This window comes from Arachis ipaensis, chromosome B4 (genome assembly GCF_059453495.1).
Source record: "Arachis ipaensis isolate K30076 ecotype BB chromosome B4, ASM5945349v1, whole genome shotgun sequence".
NCBI lineage: Eukaryota > Viridiplantae > Streptophyta > Magnoliopsida > Fabales > Fabaceae > Arachis > Arachis ipaensis.
In genome coordinates this window covers 140,150,533-140,167,832 of record NC_142439.1, presented here as the reverse complement: position 1 = coordinate 140,167,832, position 17,300 = coordinate 140,150,533, and the positions used below count along the sequence as shown (strand labels likewise).

The window sequence follows — 17,300 nt, the reverse complement described above, 5'->3', positions numbered from 1 at the left end:
TTTTATTTTAGTAAGTAAATATTAATTTTATTATAAAATTAATTAATAATATTTATTTAAATATCTAAATTAAAATGATAGAATAATATAAAAAATTTATTTAACTTGATTTCTATTTTAATAATTTTTTATCTAAAAGTAATTTTGAGTAGTGTAATCCAAACAATATTTATTTTACTATAATCTATTTTGATATAAAGATTACCAAACATAAATCACTTTAACACAAACTTACTTTTCATCAAAATCAATTTTATGCAAACTCCCGTTTACAAACTGAAATCCAAACACACACTAAATACCAAACTTTCAGACAGCATAACAATCACTACTTTTATTCATCGATTCAAGTACCACAAACTTATCTATAACAAAACACACTGATCTACGAGTCACCTACAAGTTGAGGTAGATGCTGCCCAGATCAAACACCGCTCCTTTTGCTACAAATTAAACTAACTCATACATACGTGTTACAAATTAAACAAGCCTATGACACACTATTCATAAGAAAGGGGATGCGATTAATCATTAATCACAAAAGTGGGGTTTCCAATAATTCTTCGTTGAGTTGTCCAAGTCTGATCATGGGAAAGTGGTCACCAGAGAAAGGTGATTTTCCCATCATGAGTTCTTTAGACACTTGATGCATGGTTGGCCGAAATTGTGGACTTTGGCTCAAACACTCAAGCGCCCACTTTGTGATCAGCATGATTTCCCCAACAACTGACTTCTCAGGATGAGGAGGCCTTTGATCAATTACATCAACCAATAGCAAATTGTATGTTATTGATGCTGTTGATGGCGACAACAGTGAATTGATCATATCTGCCGGATGCTTTCCCATAAAGATTTCGAAACAAAGCACTCCAAAGCTATATACATCACATTTTTCGGTCACTTCCATAGTTTGAACAAGCTCTGCATACAAATTATAATTTTGAAGTTATTCATAAAGCAACATATATACGATTATTGATTAAGTATAAAAGCAAGGGAAAAAGGAGTTACCTGGAGCACCATAGCCATAGGTGACTACTGCAAGTGTTGTCCAATTTGAACCAGGCTGTAGAAACTTAGCTGTCCCAAAATCAGAGACATGAGCTTCATAGTCTGAATCCAAAAGAATATTCTTGCTTGATATGTCACGATGAACTATAGGGGGATTGCAACCATGATGCATATATGACAGAGCATTAGCAACTCCTTTAACCACATTCACCCGCCTTTCCCAGTCAAATGCAGTTGCTAGCTTTTCATCACCTAGTACATGATTCAAACTGCCACCCTCCAGGTACTTGTATACCAAAAAGAAGAATCGTGAATGCTGGCAAAAACCATACAGCTTTATGATGTTTCGGTGCCTGATTTCTGTCAATGCTTGGATCTCATTTTCAAATGCCTTCCAATTCAACTTATCCTCCGCATCTGATTCCATGTGAAGTTTTTTCACAGCAACAACCATAGAAGGCAACTCAGCCTTGTAAACGGATCCTTGCCCTCCAATTCCAATGAGATATTTGTCATCAAAATTATTGGTAGCTTTAATGATGGTTTCAAATGCCATTTTTCCATCATGACTCCATATGGAAAATTGTTCTTCTGGTTGCATTTCTTTGGCCGGGGCTTCTTTCTTTCTTGCTTTTCTACAAAGAATATATACTGAAACACCAATCACACAAAGTGCTAGTGCTAATACTCCAAAGATAAGAAGCAGAACCAATAACTTGACCTTGTGACTTTTACCGCTAGGACTGCTTGGGCATGGCACCAAGCCAGTGACATTACCACACAAGCCTTTGTTATTTATCAATGATTCAATTGAAGCATGAAGAAAGGCTCTGTTATTTGGAAGAGGCCCATCTAACTGGTTGTATGATATGTTGACAAAAGCTAAGCTTGACATGCCATTAAAACTAGATGGAATTGTGCCAGAAAGATTGTTGCGAGAGAGATTCAACCACTGCAAGTTCTTCAATTCTCCAAGCACTCTTGGTATTGTACCATTCAACAAATTCCCACTAAGATCAAGAGAATTGAGAGTTTCCAATGACTTGAAGTCAGAGGGGATACTTCCTTCTAATTTGTTGTTGCTCAAGTTCAATTCCAACAAGTTAGATAACTGAACAACTTGTCTCGGTATGTTGCCACTCAACTCATTTCCTGCTAGGTTCAAGTGACTGAGACCTTGCAACAATCCTATTTCGGGTGGAATATTTCCAGAAAGATGATTGTTGTCGATCCTGAGTTCAAACAAGTTTGTCATATTCCCCAGTTCTTTTGGAATATTTCCGCTCAATTGGTTTGAAAAAAGATGAAGCCTGCCCAGCTTGGTAGCCTCAGCAATTTGTGGCGATATACCACCGGAAATATTATTTTTGGCAATGATCAAGACTTGAAGACTATTGCACTTGCCCCAGCTTGATGAAATTTGGCCATGAAATTTGTTGTTACTTAGATCAATGTAATTCAAATTTGGATAAACACCAAAGTCTTGTGATATGTCACCTTCCAAATGGTTATCCTGTAAAGTTATGTAGACAATACTAGAGCAGTTCTTCAAGCTGCTTGGTACTGGACCAGTGAAACGGTTGTTTTGAGCACTGAAGGATGCTAGTGAACCACCTAAGCAGATTTGAGGCGGCAAGTGGCCAATGAGATAATTATTGCCTACAAAAAAGTCATTCATGTTGGTAAGATTATTAACGGCTTGCGGAATGTTGCCCCTGAGCATGTTGGATGACAATTGTAACATGGAGAGCCGTTTCAAGTTTCCAATTGTGTCAGGAATAGTTCCTGAGAGAAGGTTTCCTTGGAGACTTAAGGTTTCCAAGTTGATCAAATTACCAACAGAGGCAGGAATGTGTCCTTCAAAATTGTTGAAGTCGAGAGTAATCTGAACAAGATTTGTCATGTTTCCAATTATGGAAGGAATGGATCCAGAAAGTTGATTCATCTCCACATTAAAGGACTCCAAATTGACCAAGTTTCCTATTGTGGTAGGGATGTTTCCAGAAAAGTTATTGGATTCAAGGAACAGGTAGGTGAGGTTAGACATGTTCCATAGGAAGGGTGGGATTGGGCCAGAGAGGGTGTTGTTAGATAGTAAAAGTTGATTTAACTTGCTCATATTAGCAATTGTAGAAGGGATATTGCCAGTGAGATCGTTTCCTATGAAATCAAGATACTCTAGATTTGACAACATTCCGATTTCATGGGGAATGGAACCTCGAATCTTACTAGACTCAATAGAAAAAAAGGCAAGGTTGTTCAGTTTGCCAATTGTAGGAGGAATGGAGCAGGAGAGATTGTTGCCTCCTAAATCTAGATATGATAAGTTTATCAAATTTGCAATGGAAGAAGGGATGGGTCCTGTTAGATAATTACAGAAGGAAAGATCAAGCCAGCGTATGCTTCTCAGTGTCCACATCTCTTGAGGGATGGAACCATCAAAAGGATTCAAAGAGAAGTTCAAACGATTGATTTTGGACATGTTACCGATTTGTGGGGGAATGGTTCCATGAAATAAGTTGTTGTAGATGTTAAAGGTGAGGAGGTTGGGGAGTGAGGAAAAGTCTAGAGCGTGGAGTGTACCTTTGAGAAGATAATTTTCAAGATTGATGGCGGTTACGGAATTGGATCTATCACATTGAATTCCTCTCCATCTGCATGGGCTTGTCCCATTCTTCCAAGATGATAAGGGAACTTGGCTTTGGTTCTCCAGGCTAGCCTTCCACTTTAAGAGTGCATTTGCTTCACTCTTTTCACTTGCAACCCAAGAGAGTTTTACAATAAGGACACAAAGGAATATGAAGACAAGTTGTTGGGACATGGGTGGCATGGTTCAAGTATGGATATGCAAGACGATGGATGTTTGTGGTGATGAAAGAAGTCGCATCTACATGATTGCACATATATAGGACAGGACACATTAGGGGTGCACATGGGTCGGGTGAAGCCGGGTTTGATGTGACCCAGACCCGACCCGAAATATACACCGGATCTATTTATTAGACCCGAACCCGACCCTAGACCCGATGAAACTAATATACTTTCGGGCCACAGTTATACCGGGTGAAAACCGGGCCGTTAACCTTACATTACGTTGATACCTTCTTGTAAGCTAGCATATAAAAATATCCAAATTTTCAAGACCCCAACCATTATTTAACATGGTAAAATTCACTTAGAAAAATATAACAAGAACCAACCCTTCTTTAAAATTAAAGCATAACCACAATCAATACTAAAGCAAAATCACAATCAATACTAATATTGTCTAATAATACCAAATATTTAAATCAATACAAATAACACAATATTATGCATTAGTCTAAAGTCTTATGCATTCTAAACATAAAACATTAACTTATAGTTTTATAATGATTAATAACACAAAATATTAAGGTTTACAATAATTAAATTCCACATAAGAATAGTCATGATCTATCACTAATAACATAAAATATTAATTGTATATGATGACCGGGCCACCGGGCCGATTTCGGGTGACCCGAGCTATGGCCCGGACCCGACCCGAAATAATGACCGGGTCTATTTTTGAGACCCTTACCCGGCCCTAAACCCGATGAAATCACACCAAATTAGCCCCTAAAGTGTTCGGGATCGGACCAGGCCTTCGAGCCGGGCCGGGTCTGTGCACCCCTAGGACACATACAGCCGCGTGGCGATCATGGTTGACATGAGTAGAATTTCAAAGTCTTGCACAAAACCAATAACAATAACCATATGTATGCACTAACCTTTCTCTTCCTAAGGATACTTTCTTCGAAAGTCACACTTTATTAGGTCTTCAGTCTTCCTAACAAATATATCATAAAAAAAGTTTTTATGTATATACTTAATATTTTTTTTTTTGGTGACTATATACTTAATATTTGAATGCAATAAATATAGAGCTTTTAGAATTGATAAAGAGCATAGTAGAATAAGATTTAAACTCCACTCTAATATTTCACTCTACAAATTTAAAATTCTCTTAATCTCTTTTAAAACTTAAGTGTATTCTATTCACAAATTGAAAATTTTTCTTAATATTTGAATGCAATGAATTTAGAGTTTAAGGTGTTTTTTCTTTTGAAATTAGAATCAATTTAAATTATAAATTAAATTTTTTATTTGAAATAGATAAAAAATATGAATTGAACCCGAAAACATAAAAAATAAGAATTAATTTGTAAATTTTATGAATTTATTTTATAAATAAACTCAAATTCTTTTAATTCTTTTATAGAATTTGATTGAAATTTAAATAATTTTGTGTGCTAAAAATATAAAAATCCATTTTTGCCTTTTAAATATTAATATAAAAAAGATTCGGAGTAAGAATGGAGTTATAAAGTTTTGACGTTCCCAGTTCGCCCTGACCAATGTTCGACTTTTCTGGCCAACTGCATCGCCCATGCTGGCCGATTGCAGCACAGTTATAAGTAGTGATAAAAAAGTATATGATCAATAAAAGAAAAAAAACATAAAATCAAGTCATTATATCATTTTTTTAAATCAAATCAATTCTTATTTTACATAATTAATTTCAAATACAATAATTCATTTTTGATTTAGTTCATTTTAAATTAAATCAAGTTAATTTAAAAAATATTTTGTTTCAAACACACGTATTCTAAGAATGTTATCTGAAGGACTAATAATGGAAATTATAATTCATTCTCCTAATACTTAAAAGAGTAAAAAAATTAAATATATATTATTTTTTTAAATATAAAAAAGATTAAAAAAATCAAAATTCCTTTTATTTAATTAAATAGTTAAGTTTTTTTATGTATTGGAAGAGTCAAAACTAACTTTTTACTCTATTTTTATAACTATTATTCTTAGGGTATTTCTTAATTAAATTTGCTTACAAAAGATGTTCTATAAATAGTAGAAATCAATCACCATAAATTTGTTTATATTTATGCTTATTCCATATGATTTTCTAGTAGAATAACTAACTACTAAAATAATTAAATTTTCCTTATTAACAGAGTAATCCATTTTTTTTTCAGAAAAATAGTTAATTTAATTAAAAATTACATTAGTGGCTAATATAATAGCGAAATAATCAAACTTTTTTAGCATAGTAAATAAAATTTTGTAATATAAAAAAAATCGCCACTACGGTATTTTTGTTTTTGTAACTTTTCTTTATTTATATTCATATTTTGATTTATAAATATAAATTTAATTTGATGATTATATTAGTTATAAATTTTGACTATCAATATGAATAATCTAATTTAATTATAAATGCGAATGTAAAGATCATTATTATATCTAATCATTATATTGTTTACCTAGTATTTCTCGATTTCGATTATATTTTTAATAAAAGTTATTTATGAAGTAGATTACATGGTTGTCTTTAATTTGTCATTATTAATTTCTGTATTCCGAATCAAAGCCGTGTGTTTTATGGTTTTACCATCACATTACTTTTGTGGAAAAATCTACACTGCTTTTTTGGTTTCCATCTACACTACTTTTTTTTTTTTTGGTCAAATCTATACTGCTTTATTAGTTAGTTAGCACAGGTATATGAAGTGAATTTCACGTCTGAAAGAGAAGTTTGTTAAGTGACTGGTCCGAAAAAAAAAGATAGTCTAAACTCTAAATAAGTGTGGAATCGCTTTTCAAAAAGTTAAAAGTAGAAAAATAATTTATTTTAGGTAGAGTTTTGCTAAGAATTAAAAAATTGAAGGACTATACCGAAAAAAGGGTATGAATTTTATATCTGCAGATTTTTAATATCTTATATTTTGTATTAAACAAATGTCAATTAACTATTTATAAGAGCACTTGCTAACAAAAGTCATTTTAGATAAATAAATTAAGAAAAAAAATTGTATTTAGAAATAATATTTTAAAAGTAAATTTAAAATTGTTAACATAATGATTCAAATCTGTTGGTCTAAATTTTGTATCTGAAATAATAAGGAATCTAATTTGACTTTGACTCAATTTTAAAAGAATAATATTATACATATAAATCTTTTTGTTAAATAAATTTAATCAAGTTAGTTTAATATAATAAAAATTAGTTATGATTAGTATTATTATTTAATTTAATTAGACTTAATTTATAAAAAAACATAAATGCGTAGTATTATTTGTCTTGATAACAGTAATCTATGTGCTGTCGGACTATCCGACCTGAGACCCAAACTATATAGCAGCAGCAAGGGGTCATTAGTAAGAAATTTCACATCACATTTTCTCTATTTTATAGACATTTTTTTCAAGTTGGTAACCACCAAAAATCATTAGATAATAGATTAATAGGTGTGAAGTGATTTAACCTCCAGGAAAAAAGGTAAAATCTTCGTATCTTAAAATGTAATGTTCACTACCCTTAGAAGGATGAGAATACATCAGTGTCCAATACTGAAAACCATTTTTTGAATACCTTAAAGAAATTTTAATTAGAATTAAGCACAATTTGGAGATTGAAATTTTTTTACTATCACTCACTCTCACGCAAGAAGCATGAATTATTACAAAGCACACAACACCGTGGTAACATTGACATATAAAGCCCCATTATTGTTACATATATTCATCTGCATGCTAACCAGTACAACCAGCTAGCCATAACACAAACATTTTAGTTGCGGCGCCGGACGGTAATAGGACTCCTAACTATGTGCTTTCCATCCGACCATACCAATGCACCAAATTGATATTTGTAACGCTGTATCACACTTGATGTCTGCACAATAACCTTAAATGTTTTCTTTTCATACATCTTCGTGAAGGTCAAGGAATTGGGCACAACAGTAACTTCGGATCCATCCACTTTGGCTGTTGCATTGTATGTGCCAGGAGGGCCTACATTTGTGAGTGTGCGCTTAACTGTTACCGGATCCAACCCAAGATTTGGCAATGTAATAGAAGGGTAGTTCAAGTCATTTACGCTATGACTTCCCCTACAAACGAAAGTGCTATTGTAATTAAGTGCTGAGATGAGTTGTTGATTGTATCCGGAGGCACACAAGAAGGTGAGGTAGTCTTTCAATCCTATATCATAAACCAATCCTGGCTCTATTGCAAGATCTGGTTGAACATGTCCTGACCCATAATCAAAAGGACCAGCCAACTTGTCATCAAATGCATCTTGGATTGGCCTGTTTGTGTTGTCCCTTGTGGTTGCTGCAAGCAACCAAGCACATACAATGAATAGGTTATAAACATATCTTATGGGGAAAAAAATTCCCATGCATAAGTAAGGCATAACTTTAAATTGAGGGCTCAACATTTTAATGTATAATTGAATGAAGGCTCAACCTTATAATTGGAACACTTAAAACAATAAATATACATAAAGACTCAAAAATAAAAATAAATAAATAAATAAACCCACTAATACTTAACAATATAACTTTTGAAGAGTATTATCAAATTTGAAGGGATAGTTATTTAATTAATAAAATATATAGTATCCAAATCATTGTTTTAAAAATCAGACCGAATCGACTAATTTAATAAAGGAGACCACTCCAATAAAGATATTTAAAACGTCTTTTTTTAAAGATATTTTTTTATTAATTAAAATTTAATACATATAATCGATTAAATTATATTATTTTTGTCAAAATTAGATGAGACAAATTAATTTGGCCGAAAAATCGGTAAACCAAACCTTAAATCGATCTAAATTAATATTTTTTTTATAAAAAATGACTACAATAACCTTTTTATAAAAAATGACTAAAATATTTTTATTATATATTTTTTAATTTTAAAAACCTTAAATTCTAACCCTAACGGCACAGGAAAAAGAAAAGGGTTAAAATTTAGGATTCTCAATATATATTTATATAAAATAAGAATATTTTAGTCATTTTTTATAATAAAGATATTGTAATTATTTTTTATAAAAAAAGTATTAATTTAGATCAATTCAAGATATAATTTATCAATTTTTTGACCAAATCAATTTATTTGATCTAATTTTAATAAAAATAACATAATTTAATAAATTATATATATTAAATTTTAATTATTTAAAAATATTTTTAAAAAAATATTTTAAATGTCTTTATTTAAGTGACTCCCTCTAATAAAAAAAAATTGTCATTTTGCCAATGTGTTTCATGCAAAAATATAATAAAAAATTGGTAAAAAAATCGATAAAAACCGTTTTTATATATCAATGATCTATTAATTATAAATTTTAATATCCATGTAACAAAAAATCAGTGTAACGGTAGCAAACCCACATGAGAATATTAGTAATTGTATACGTATATATTACCAGTAGTCATAATTGCTGATTTAATAGCTGCGGGGCTCCAAGTAGGATGCAGAGTTTTGAGAAGTCCAGCAATACCAGAAACATGAGGAGAAGACATAGAAGTTCCTTGAAGCACATTGAATTCAAAGCGGCGAGGATCTTGTAGGAGGGTAGTGGGGCTTGTGCCTAGTGAATAGGCAGCAAGTATGTTCACTCCAGGTGCAATTATATCAGGCTGAAACAAAAAAACAAAAAACAAAACCAGTCACATGTAATTAAAGATCATATTTTGTATATACGTACATACATACATACCTTGAGTATGGATGGCTGAATCTTATTGGGTCCTCTTGATGAGTAGGAAGCCATCACTGGAGCTGGCTTCCTTCCAATCACTGTTTTTGCTGGGGAGAGCTTTACTGTAAGAGACGGGCTCGGTGGAGCGCTGCAATGGCAACTATCTTTAGTGCATTGCACTTATAGGTTGTTTTACTGAGAGTTCCATATTGAAAATGTTCATTGCATTGTTTTGACACTATTAGTTTCTTGTAAAGTAAACGACGTAAGAGAAGGATTTGTAGTTACGTGGCAGTTATGACGTCATAATAAGTATTTTGCACTTTAGGAGGAGGATGGAGAGATTTTGGAGGTTGACTGCCAAGATTTTTTTTTTGAGCTGGTTGCCCGTGATAACTCACACTAGGAACCATGTGAGCCTCATCGGTAAGTGTTTTCCCTTGTTGCTTTTGATTTTGCAACGACATTGCCAATGCACCCGCGGATTTGGCTTCCAAACCCTCAACAACTGATTTTATATTATCTTTTCTGATGCAATTCACAACTTTGCCTTTAACTTTTGCCGGGTCAAGTGTTCCTGGCTTACAAAATTGACTGACAAAAACAGCAGCAGCAATAAAGGAAAAAATGGTTAAAAAACAGGCGTTTACTTTATGCCAAATTTATGAGTAACAGTAAGAGTACTTACGCATCTTTGATTGTTGCATTGGCAAGTTTACCATCAGTAGCAAGGATAAAATCGAAGGCTTCGTCAGGTCGCAATGTTACTGAAAGACTGCCTCCCTTAAAATTGAATAAGTACTTTTAAAATTTGATATAAAATCTATAATCAAATGACATATATAATAATAAACAATAAAGTAAGGAATTATGAGTATATGAAATCTTATAATAGAGAGTAAAAGCAGAGTATTAAGGTAGATGATGATGATGATGATGATGCATACTAGGATTTTGCGACCGTCACTAAAAGTAATGGTACTGGTGAAGTCCCTGTCAATGGTGCTAGCACCAATAGTGAATATCCAAGGAGCCCCATTGACAACAGTGCCGGGATAAGGTCCATCATTTCCAGCCGATGCGACGCACAGAATGTTGTTAGACATGGCATGGAAAGCCCCTAAGCTGACCCCGTCGGTTAATATATCTTCAGCGGTTACACCCCGTCGGCCACCGACAGAGAGATTGATGATATCAACGCCGTCGTTGATGGCTTGGTCGATTGCGCTCATGATATCGCCCTCGTTGCAACTGTTTTCGTCTGTTCTGGACCAACACACTTTGTACGCTACAACCCTGGCCTTTGGAGACCCACCCTTTGCGGTGCCGTTACCAACTGCAAACACATGTGCTCCTGGGACGAAATCTCCCCCGGCGGTTGATAGAGTGTGGGTCCCATGCCCCTGTAAGTCACGCGCTGTACGCTCATTTGGATTCACCTTCCCATTTGCTGCCTCAAACACATCGCTGAAAAATCTTGCTCCAATAAGCTTCCTGAAAATCCATTATCAGCTCACCTTAATCTCATGTTAGAGGAAAATTTTCAAAGATTCATACAAGGTAATGCTATAGGTTAAGTATAATCTAAAGAGGAGTGTTAGGGTTCAACAAGTTTTGTGATTTGTAGTCATTAATTAACTATTACTTATTTTATTTTTAAGAGTTAATAGTCAAAATCGTCCCTGAAAGATACCTCAATCTCCATATGAGTCCCCGAAAGATAAAGTTAATCAAAATCGTCCTTGAAAGATGACGGACATGACCACGTTAGTCCTTCCGTCATCTCGTCCGTTGAGCTAGCTAACGTTAGGTGACGTATTCCATTAAGTACCCACGTGGCTCAGTAACAAAACGACGCCGTTTTGATTCAATAGCCTCCAGATCTTGATACGACGTCGTTTAGTGTCCAGGTCTTGATACAATCAACCTTCTATCTTCCTCAACCTTCCCAAAGTCGCGTAGATCCTTAACCAATAACCAATAACCACTATCCCGGTGCTATAGTTATCCACAACTTTACCAGTGCCACCATCTGTCACAAGCATTTATTCCTCATCTTTAACTCTAACCAATTCTTTCCCTGTGTCTTTTTTCTCACAAATTGAGCCCCGGTTTATGTGCAGGAGTGACTTTGGAAGGTTGGGTCATGGCGATCACAGCGATTTGCTGATTCCTCATCCAATTACAGCATTACATGGTCTCAATAGGTAAAGCAAATTGCTTGTGGGGACAGTCATTGTTTAGCACTCACCACCATCTGTCACAAGCATTTCATCATACAGCTTCCTTGCAACCTCAACCTTCCCCCTTTTGACCAAACAATTCAGCAACGAATTAGAAGCGACAACACTAGAGAAACAACCATGCACTTCCCGCACTGTATAGAATAACCGTAGGGCAGCATCAACTATCCCAGAATCTCCGTAGACTCGAATCAGAGAGTTCAAAGGCTCATGGGTAGGCTTCAAGTTCCCAACTTTCATGCTGTTCAGAACCAGCTCAATCTCGAAGAACACTCTGAATCTTGCCAAGAGCTTAAGAAGAGAGGAATAAGCAAAGCCATCGAAGGAACAAGAAAAGGGTCTCGAGTTAGCCCAGTCGAAGAACTTCAAACCCAGCTCGGGGTCGTGTATTCAGTCTAGAACGAAATGGGCAACGTCCGAAACTAGAACCCAGATTCTGCAAAGCGAGACTCGAGGGAGTCCCGCCAATGGGCGTGGATTGCCAGTATTCGAACGGCGTCAATAACGAGTGGGACTGAAGCAGGTCGGCGTAAAGGTGGTGACTTTGGGGCGGTTACGGGGTTTGATTCAAGCGAGGATGACCTTTGACATTGGATTTTGAGTGTTATGGTGCCAATCATTTGTGAAAGACAAGCTCTCTTCTTGGAGCTGTTTGATTGTAGACCGCGATTTATTTATCATTGAATTTAGGATTAGGATTCATCATCTAAGGGACTGATTTGATTTTTTTTAACATACTTACCTTGTCAGCAACTCCAGCGTACACGTAGGCGTCATCCACCTAGGCAGTCAACGGAACACGTCACCCAACGTTAGCCAGCTCAGCAGACGAGATGACGGAAGGACTAATGTGGTCATGTCCGTCATCTTTCGGGGATGATTTTGATTAACCTTATCTTTCAGGGACCCATATGGAGATTGAGATATCTTTCAGGGACGATTTTGAATATTAACTCTTATTTTTAATGAGTAAGTGTTGGCCAAATTTTAAGAAAAAGAAGAGATATATGTCACTGTAGAAGAAGGTTGTGTGCTCGTGCAATAATTTAAATCCTGAACAGTTATTGTCCACTCAAACATTACTAACAAAGGGGGTTTATGGAGAGATATATGTCACTTGCAAATAAAAGAATAACATGTCAGACAAAAGATGATTGACAGACTTGCTATGGAAGTAGGAGATGGTAGATCAACCAGATTTTGGGAGAATACATGGCTACGGTCGGAAAAGCTGAAAGACTCCTTTTTGAGACTCTTCTTGATTTCACATAATAAATGATATGTTATTGGGGATTGCGGGTTTTGCGATGGGATAGAGTGGGTATAGAATTTCCAATGGATGAGGGAAGTCCACCAATGGGAGACTGAGAGCTTGAATCAACTGCTTGATATTTTGCAAGCTGTGAGATTGATAGCAAGCGTACAAGATAGAATGGTCTGAAAATTTAACAAGAAAGACATTTATACTACTAACTTATTTGTGCAGGCTTTGCAGGTAGAGACTTTAACAGAAAATATCCTTAACTACAAGTTTACAAATGGAATATGGAAATGACTAGTGACTCCTCGAGTTGAGCTGTTTACTTGGTTTGTGCTAGTAGGTCGAGTTAATACAAAGGATCGGTTAAGTAAATTGTGCATCATTGACCAAAGTGACAATATTTGTGTTATATGTAACAAGGAAGTTGAATTAGTTCAACATCTATTTGTTATTTGTGAGTTACTTGACAGGTATGGTGCGCATGGCTTAATCATGTGGATCGGATTTGGAGCATCCCAAGCTCTATAAAAGAGCACTTTGAGAGTTGGAGGACGATGCCTTTGAGAAAAGACATGTGGAAAAAATGGCTAGTGGGCTTCTTCTCAGTTATATGGAATATCTGGTTACATAGAAATGATTTCATTTTTCGGAACAAGAAGACAACGGATGTAGTGAAATGTGTTGCTAGGTCGTTTTGTTTCTATAGGGAGTGGTGTGAAAACTGACTCATGTTGTTGATGGCTATGCCGGAGATGACATGGGAGTTGCTTGGCTATATTTCTGTCCTTGTACGCTCCACCGAGTGTATTGAGCTTATTTTCTCTTTCAAAAAAAAAAAGTGCTAGCCATAAACTTTCTCTAATTTAAAAATAGTAGTGTTGTCCTACGAGACTTTCTCATTTAAAAATATTGACTAAAAATATATTATTGGTTTGTTGAACTAAAGGTGTTGAACTATTAATTAAAAATATTAACAAATTATTCGTACATTAAAATTAGCCACTAATATATTTGTATATAAATATATGTGTAATTTAATTTATTTTCAATGTGTATTTATATTTTAGTATGTATTTTATATTAGTTGTTAAGTTTGATAGTTGATGTTGGTGTACACACGACATAATCCTTAAAAATATAAGTTAAAATAAAAAAATTATTGATTTTTAATTTTTTTTCTTTTAAAACATAAAAGTGACAAAGTGTGTAGTCTTGGTTAGTATTAATTTAAATAAAAAAAAAGAAAAAGTTTAAAAAATTAGCACTTTATTAAATTTTGGCCAGTACTTAACCATAAAAAATAAATTAAATAATTTTATATTATTAGATATAATTTCACATTATTTAAAATATCATTAATAACTAATTGATGACTACAAATTATAAAATTTACTGACCTAACACTTATGTTAACCATTTGAAACGATATGTGTTTTAAGTTTAACATTTCAACATGATAATTTATATGAAGATAATTCTAATCATTTTTATTGGAGTATCCCGCGACCACGCCAAATAAATTATATTGAAAATGGTAGCTTTGGTAGGGAGAACCATACAAGAAGAAAAAATAAATAAATAATAATAATAACCTGTTGCAGAGATTTTTGGGGGAACCATGGACTCTGTCCAATTGACAGGCTTTACCGCCGCGCCATTTTGAAGGGATGGGGCCATATCCTCTGTCCCGGAAGCTTTTGGACTCCGGCCAAACCCCTGCACATGGCGCAATCGTCTTTTAATATATATGTTCATATATATTAATTTAGAATTAAGCAAATATAATATACTACCTGTGTCAATGTTGGCGATGATTGTATTTTCACCAAATCTACCCTTTTGCCATGCAGTGTTCTTAGCATCTCTTCTTAGTCCAAGAAAGTCCCACGACCTTGTTGTTTGAAGTTTGTGCTCCTTGCTCAAGAACACAGACACTACATTTGGCTTTTCTGTCCCACTCAAAACACACCTTTCAATTTTCAACTATATGAAATATAGAATACATTCTCTTCAATTATTTTTTAATTTTGTTCGGACTAATTATTGAGAGTGACGGTGACTGGGCAATTATATATTATTACATACTTCAAAGTGAGTTGAAAAGTGATAACACCATTATTGGCAGGCAAACTAACAACCATTGTATTAAGTGTATACTAAAATTAGTCTAATATAAACACATAATGATTGATTTTAGTGTGCAAATAAATTTTTGTATTAACAATAATGGAAGTGCTTTCTCACTTGCAATATGTGCTGCTTCTTCCTCTTCAAGTAGTGCGGCAAAGCCATTGATATGCTTATTGTATGAGTATATCATTGCTTCTTCCGCTTTCTCATGGCTGTTATAATATTCAAGCATGCATAATTAATCCATTACTAATAGTATTTAGGTTATCATAGCTTGATAAATAATTTAAACTCTAATTTTACACTGTTAATGTACAGTAATTATTAGTTTCTTAATGAATTTATTATACTAATCCTGGAAGTTTTAAATTTTAATAGTACCATATGATGACAGTGGTGGTACATTACATACATGATATTAAACGAATCTTTATAAAAACTTTTTTCATGCAGATACTAATTATTAGAAAGATTTAATTATTCTGTTAATTTATATTATTTTAGTAAATTTGTAATTAAGTTTATATTTTTTTAATTAGATCAGTTTTAATTTTATAATTAAGTTATTTTTATATAAAAAAACGTTAAAATTAATAGAATATTTATTCTAAAAATTATGTAATAAAAAAATTTAATTATGTTCTTAATTATGAGTATTTTTAATTTGCAACATTTTTGTTTTGTTAAATCTAATATTTTTTACATTAACAAAAATTTAATTACAAATTAAAAATAATGTAAAAATTTAATTAAAAAAATTATATAAAAATATAATTATAAATTTGGTATAATTATAAGGATTAATAAAATAATTAAATCTATTAAAAATAGTAGTGTAGTAGTCTATGTGGTTTATATTTTGATGATCGAATTGTCAAAATAATAAATAAGTAAAAAATTATGTTAACAGTAGTTAATCAAAATTAAACCCATATTTTCATGCCTTCCCAGAACTGAAGTTAGCAAATTATAGTGAGAAGATGTGGCGGCTTCCATGTCAAGAGAGGTAGGGCTTGGGCCATGAGAATGTGCTCCCAAATACACAATGTAGCACTGTAAAACAGAGATTAATAACAATCTAAAGCTTTTATCAAAAACAGAATAAGAATCCCAAAAAAATGTTTAAATTAGAGCCACGTATGATGGGGAATTCAGCAAAACAAACAAAATTGTCATACCTTTTTGCTGCCGTAGACAGCTTCTGGCAAGAAGGTGAAAAGAAGAAATGATAAAACAATAATGCGAAGGTAGTGAAACTTGGAACTTCCCATATTTTTGGAGTCGTCTTTGGAAATGGATTGGTGGCCAAAGCTAGCGTTTGTATATAAAGGGTCTTCTTAGAACATATTTAATTTGAATTTACAAGCTTTTAAAAAATATTATTTTAAACTTTATTTGTTTGTAATATTATTTTTTTTCTTAAAAAAATATAAAATAATTATTTATTTATTACAAATATTCTCTAATATTAATTTTTATTTTTCTTTAAAAAATATTAAATATTTTTCAGTTATATCAATAATATGTATGAGAGATATAATCATTCGTGTTATTTATTCCTATTAACTCAAATTTTTAATATGAGCGATATCATGATACTACAAGAAACATCGTTAAAATCGACGGTTTTATCGTCGATAATATTAAAAATTAACGGTAAAATCGGCGATATTAGCCGTCGCTTTAAAACGTGTCGATTTTTCAAAAAATTAATAAAATTGACGGTCAGACTGTCACTAAACTTTTAATAAAATCGACGGTTACCGTGTTGATAATATAGGTTTAAGATTTTTGCATGTTTAACAAAAGCGACATCTTAATTGTCGATAATATTATCTAAAATCGATGATGTTTATATCGATATTTGTTTTATTAAAATTGACAAAATAGCTGTCGATTTAATTATTAAATTACCAATATATTTTTTTTTGTCTATTTTACATTAAAATTAAAAAGTGACATTACCATCAATTTTAATAACCATATATTATTAGTTTTTTTCGTATCTTGTTTCTCCTTCTACAAGATCTCTAATATATTTTGCTTGTACAATCAATATTTGAATGAATCCATTCTTTACTCTACTAGTAATCAAAGAATCCAATCATCTTAATATATA

General features: G+C 33.0%; 2 protein-coding genes across 3 annotated transcripts; both read right to left on the bottom strand.

Moving 5' to 3' along the window:
- Positions 1-307: 307 nt before the first annotated feature.
- Positions 308-3,884, bottom strand: LOC107635252 (uncharacterized). 2 transcript variants are annotated; one of them, XM_016338663.3, is made up of 3 exons: positions 3,595-3,884; positions 1,012-2,670; positions 308-921 (listed from the first exon to the last, which is right to left on the bottom strand). In XM_016338663.3, the coding sequence occupies exons 1-3, from the start codon at positions 3,839-3,841 to the stop codon at positions 536-538; spliced, it is 2,292 nt and encodes a 763-aa protein (XP_016194149.1). In that variant the 5' UTR covers positions 3,842-3,884; the 3' UTR covers positions 308-535. The 2 variants fall into 2 exon arrangements, with proteins under 2 accessions (XP_016194149.1, XP_020977618.1); XM_021121959.2 differs by having other exon boundaries at positions 1,012-3,884.
- Positions 3,885-7,453: 3,569 nt separating this feature from the next.
- Positions 7,454-16,525, bottom strand: LOC110262458 (subtilisin-like protease Glyma18g48580). Its single transcript, XM_021121955.2, has 11 exons — positions 16,360-16,525; positions 16,125-16,234; positions 15,296-15,393; positions 14,845-15,000; positions 14,644-14,767; positions 10,495-11,041; positions 10,236-10,330; positions 9,836-10,141; positions 9,566-9,695; positions 9,272-9,485; positions 7,454-8,166 (listed from the first exon to the last, which is right to left on the bottom strand). The coding sequence occupies exons 1-11, from the start codon at positions 16,450-16,452 to the stop codon at positions 7,622-7,624; spliced, it is 2,418 nt and encodes an 805-aa protein (XP_020977614.1). The 5' UTR covers positions 16,453-16,525; the 3' UTR covers positions 7,454-7,621.
- Positions 16,526-17,300: the final 775 nt, after the last annotated feature.

Coding starts and splice junctions, on each gene's coding strand:
- LOC107635252 (XM_021121959.2), bottom strand. CDS start 3,841: ATGCCACCCATGTCCCAACAACTTGTCTTCATATTCCTTTGTGTCCTT. Junction 922..1,011: donor CTATGGCTATGGTGCTCCAG/GTAACTCCTTTT, acceptor ATTTGTATGCAG/AGCTTGTTCAAACTATGGAA.
- LOC110262458 (XM_021121955.2), bottom strand. CDS start 16,452: ATGGGAAGTTCCAAGTTTCACTACCTTCGCATTATTGTTTTATCATTT. Junction 11,042..14,643: donor CCCAAAAATCTCTGCAACAG/GTTATTATTATT, acceptor ATGGATTTTCAG/GAAGCTTATTGGAGCAAGAT. Junction 10,331..10,494: donor GTGACGGTCGCAAAATCCTA/GTATGCATCATC, acceptor TTCAATTTTAAG/GGAGGCAGTCTTTCAGTAAC.